The sequence below is a fragment of the Chiloscyllium punctatum genome, chromosome 11 (assembly GCF_047496795.1).
Source record: "Chiloscyllium punctatum isolate Juve2018m chromosome 11, sChiPun1.3, whole genome shotgun sequence".
Taxonomy (NCBI): Eukaryota; Metazoa; Chordata; class Chondrichthyes; order Orectolobiformes; family Hemiscylliidae; genus Chiloscyllium; species Chiloscyllium punctatum.
Window position 1 is genome coordinate 55,122,892 of NC_092749.1, and position 4,623 is coordinate 55,127,514.

A 4,623-nucleotide genomic window follows, 5' to 3' on the forward strand; every position below is an offset into this window, starting at 1 on the left:
CTGTGTCCAATGTAAACCCCAGCATGGGCCTGGCCAAACTGGCCATAAACAGGTCCAGGCAGCGAGCCGAGGAGGGGGTTGTTAAGGCCGATTGCCTGTCCCTGTTCCTTGGCTATGTCCGAGCCCGGCTATCTCTGGAGAAGGAGCACGCATTGCCCACCAACACCCTTGAGCTGTTTAGGGAGAGATGGGCACCGCAGGGAGTGGAGTGTTTTATTTCCCCAACTCTATTTTGATTTAATCCCTGCCCTCTCCTTCTCTGTTTGATCATGCAGCATTGCCCTTTGATGAGAAGGGCACTGCTTGTCACTGGCCACTCGGGTGTTTCCTTTCTTCCTGGTGGTGGAATACAAATAAAGATTTATACACCTGCTGTTCTTCACTATGTCCTACATCTGCACACACACGACATGAGTGCTGGGGAAAAATAATCACTACCAATGTTAGGCGGTAGTGTGGGGGTAAGGGAAGAAAAAAATTAAAAATATATCAACCCCAGCAGTAGTCAGACATTATAATAAAAAATATAATCGCCAGCGCATTGCAGGGCTCGTTTTTATTTATAGACAGCTATTGCCAAACCTGAATACAATAACTCGTGACTTCCATTGTTGCATTGCAAATGTCAAAAAAAAACCCTTAAAACCGTGTTGCTTCCAGCATTTAAAGTCTGCTGGACTTCCTCAGGCGCAGCTGCAGTACAGCAGGCGGAGCTAGACTGTGGAGAGCTCTCACTGCCATTGGCTGTGGGGGCGCGACATGCAGCCAATCCGAGTTGAACACTGGCAACTTCTTCCCAAGCTGACTTGAACTCTCTTGCCAAATGTGCAGATGAGTTTTAGGAAAGTTTTTCGTTTGCAAAGTCAAGTTCTCTCCCCGCCCCCAAGTCTGTTTTCGCCCCCAGCTTTTCCGTTTCCATTCTAATTGCTGTTCCGAGTTAAGGGCAGAGCGGAGGGAGCATTGCACAATGTACACTACAGGACTAGCTCCTTACTACGCCAGTAATTTCAGCCTCTGGTCCGCCTATTGCTCGAACGGCTTTTTGGATTCGGTGAAGAAGCCGTCGTTTTGTATCGCGGACATCCTGCATCTCAGTGAAGCCGAGAACATGCCGAGTGCCCCTCCGGCTCTGCCCGGGTCGCCGGCCGCTGTGGCCCATCTGAGCGGATCACACGCCATGCAGTCCCCGGGCTCTCCCGTTCGTCCCACACCCGTGGCTCCCGAGCGGCTCGCCGGCTTCACCACCAGAGTTTCCCCGACCTCTCCCTACCAGCGAAGCCCCGCCATCTGCACTTCCTCATCGGCCAGGATCCACCTCGCCACCGGTTCGATTCAGCAGCTCCCCGCTCCGTCCAGCAGAGACCTCAAATTTGGCATTGATCGTATTCTTTCCACTGACTTTGACTTTAAAATCAAAGACTGCAGTAGCATACGAGGTAAGATAGGCCGGGCAAGGACCTGTCGTTTTATTTTTCACCTCAAGCATCAGTAACAATGTCTGGAGAGCAGGACTCATATTTTACAAATTTAAAGTCAGTAACCACTGCACGGGAAGCTGATGGGCTGGTTATTGGACCACTTTTATTTGTGTTAAAGAAGCATCTATCGTCTGTGAAAGGGGGTGGATGCATCCTTTGGGGAATAAGCACTCTAGTGACGGGAAAGTAGTGTGAGGTCTGCCTTGCCAGGGAACATGTTTCTGACAGTGCAGCTCTCCATTGTTGTAAATACACATCTGGCTTTCTTACACTTATTAAAGCAAGTTTCTCTACATTTCCAATCTTGGTACTAGCCTAAACTGGTAGGGGTGGGGGTGGTGGCGGGGGGTGTTGACCATGGTTTAGAGAATTGACCGAATGATTTGGAAACGTTTTTTTTTGAAACGGTAATAATGCGTTCCAATTGCCACCGCAGATCTCAGCTCGCTTATGGGCACGGCTCGCCAGCCGGGAGTGCACCTCTCTGTGCAGAGTTCCGCCAGCCAGTTCTTTGCGTCCCTGGACCCTGGACTTGGTGAGCCTTCCTCAGTTTTGAACTCCAGAACCTCGTCCCAGCACCATTATCAGGACTCATTTCCAGGTTAATAGTCTTAATTCGCCCATTTTCGCCACAGGGGGGACAAAGAACTCTGCTTCAGATGCGTTTGTTACAGTATTGCAACGTTGGAAGGCCATGTAAACATGTATTCAATCTCAGTAAAGTAATTAAGCGATATAAAGTAAGCCACTCGATAAAATACATGCTACAAGCCTGCAAATTCGTTCGTACTCTTATGTGGCACCTTTATCCCGTTTAGTTTTTATCTAACATCCCTCGCCCCTTTCTGCAAAAAAACATCCACCTCATTTATGTTCTGGTTGTGGGAGGCAGTGATTCGATCATATTCACAGTTCATCCGATGAGGATCCGAGCCGATGGAATTAGGGATGCGATTCAGGACTTTGGGGGTCAAACCAGGAGGAGCAGCACATTTTTAATTGGCACGACGGTAGCGGTCAAGCCGTAACCCGCAGGCCAGAATTTTCACGCTGCAAAATACTAAGTGCGCGCTGATGATCTCCGATTAAACATCACTTTGGAAGCAATTTTATTTCCCTTCTGCTTTTGTCAAAGGAAAACACGCGAGGCCCTTCCCGCAACATTAATACTGATGCTACTTTTTCTTTTAACCAGCAGGGCCTTACGCTGTCCTAACGAAAGACACTATGCCCCAGACCTACAAAAGGAAACGGTCCTGGTCCCGAGCTGTTTTCTCCAATCTGCAGCGAAAAGGGCTGGAGAAGAGGTTTGAGATTCAGAAATATGTGACCAAGCCTGACCGGAAGCAGCTGGCAGCGATGCTGGGCTTGACTGATGCCCAGGTGAGTCCCTCCAATCTGATCGACCCCAGTATCCTGTTTACATTAGCCAAAAGGGACCATAAGCACTTGGAAATGCTCCCGGTTGGTATATAATTATATTATAACCATTACAAAGCCTGACAAAAACAACAGAAGGTCGGACATTCAAAAATGAGCAACAAACAATTGTAAAAGGTGCCTGAGGAGAAGAGAATTCACGCCGGCTGTCTCCCAGTATACCCTTTGATTATTAATAAATGTGGTGTTAAACATTTGAAGGAAGGTATAATGTGGGTCTTCAGAAGCTGTTAAACTGTGACCACACTGTTTAATGGGCTTGTCAAGCTCTAAGCATGAGGAAGTGGTATATTGTGTAAAATCATATTTTGTACCACGGGGTCGTGCGGCGGCTGCTGGAGCTGAGCTTCAAACCACCCTCATCCAGACTTCCTGGGCTGGCTGGATTGGGAAACGTCGGGTTTTTAATTTCTAAAACAAAACACTAAAGATTTTTTGCTAAATTGCGGAATTTGTCCTTCTCCCACTAGGTGAAAGTGTGGTTTCAGAACAGGCGGATGAAGTGGAGGCACTCGAAGGAAGCTCAGGCCCAGAGGGAGAAGGAGAAGGAGCAGTTGGAGAAGCCAGCGTCTCTGGAGGGAGAGCAGCGAGTGAGGGAGAGCCTGAGTGATAATGAGAAAAGTGACTCCGAATTGACTGACGTTAATGAGAAAGACATTGAGGTGAACGAGTGTCCTGAACACAAGGCGACTGTCATCAGGTCGGGGCTCGCCTCCCTAAGTACTGTCGAGTTAAAGCAATGCGGCCCTTCGCCACAAAGTGCCCCACCATCTCCGTTGCAAATTGTGCTATAAATGTGAAATAATTTTACCCCGCCCCTACTAACAGGATTACCAGGAGGTAAAGGACAATTTCAGAAGAGTAAGTTATATTGTTGCGAAAGGAAGCTGGGAAATAGATCATGCTGACCACTTCCTACCTGTAAATTGCAAATATGTAAATACGGTGTTCGACACAAGGCATCATACAGACTGGTTTAAAAATGTTTTAGAAGTATCATAGGGTTGAATCTGTCCACCTTGATTTCCATGTGCTTTATGTATCCCCCCAAACTGGAGCAGTAGAGACAGTGGATTTATACATTTCACCAAAGACAACAATAATATTTTCAACACCGGTGTCTGCGCTCACGTTTATTAACATTCAGAATAACAACCCTCTGCCCTGCCCGAGTCTATTCACTTCAATGACGGTCAACATTTCACTTTCATGCGGGTTGACTCAAAGGCTTGCGCTCATCGCAAATACACGGAATAAAGTGGGTATACTGGTTTAAGAAGGTTTCGTTGTACTTGCGATTTCTTTGCTATCTCCTCAGTGAATGTGTCCTCAGTAATACTACATCAGGGATCAAAGTATTGTGGGCATGAATTTGGGGAAATGTATTAAATATTTTCGAATATATTTACCCGTAAGGGGAATCACTGGTGTTCTTTAGTCGCGCCTGCTTTGTTAGACACAATAATTTAGCTTCAGAGCAGGCAAATTATTCATTGATATTACATTGCTTAAATTAATTACTTTAATCGTTTATATTTAACTTTTTTGCATTAGTATAAATTACTTGAATTTTAAATATAAAGAGATAATATATATGAGATTGTACATAGAAAGTAGGAACGGTTATGAAGTTTGCTTTGGGGGATTTCTACATGATCAATTTTACGCGTTAAAAGAAATCAGATTTAATAAGGGCCACGCCGAG

At 46.2% G+C, this 4,623-nt stretch overlaps 1 protein-coding gene across 4 annotated transcripts; it reads left to right on the top strand.

The window, feature by feature from the left end:
- Positions 1 to 787: 787 nt before the first annotated feature.
- Positions 788 to 4,199, top strand: hlx1 (H2.0-like homeo box 1 (Drosophila)). Of its 4 annotated transcripts, none has more exons than XM_072580844.1 (4): positions 788 to 1,436; positions 1,915 to 2,079; positions 2,674 to 2,861; positions 3,389 to 4,199. In XM_072580844.1, exons 1-4 carry the CDS (start codon positions 968 to 970, stop codon positions 3,710 to 3,712), a joined length of 1,146 nt encoding a protein of 381 aa, XP_072436945.1. In that variant the 5' UTR covers positions 788 to 967; the 3' UTR covers positions 3,713 to 4,199. The 4 variants fall into 4 exon arrangements, with proteins under 4 accessions (XP_072436945.1, XP_072436946.1, XP_072436947.1 ...); XM_072580845.1 differs by having other exon boundaries at positions 2,677 to 2,861; XM_072580846.1 differs by having other exon boundaries at positions 1,915 to 2,013.
- The last annotated feature ends 424 nt before the right edge of the window (positions 4,200 to 4,623 follow it).

What these genes read in the sequence shown, in the direction of transcription:
- hlx1 (XM_072580844.1), top strand. Translation starts at nt 968, where the DNA reads ATGTACACTACAGGACTAGCTCCTTACTACGCCAGTAATTTCAGCCTC. An exon ending in AGACTGCAGTAGCATACGAG is followed by an intron (nt 1,437 to 1,914) that starts GTAAGATAGGCC and finishes TTGCCACCGCAG; the next exon opens with ATCTCAGCTCGCTTATGGGC. An exon ending in TTATCAGGACTCATTTCCAG is followed by an intron (nt 2,080 to 2,673) that starts GTTAATAGTCTT and finishes TCTTTTAACCAG; the next exon opens with CAGGGCCTTACGCTGTCCTA.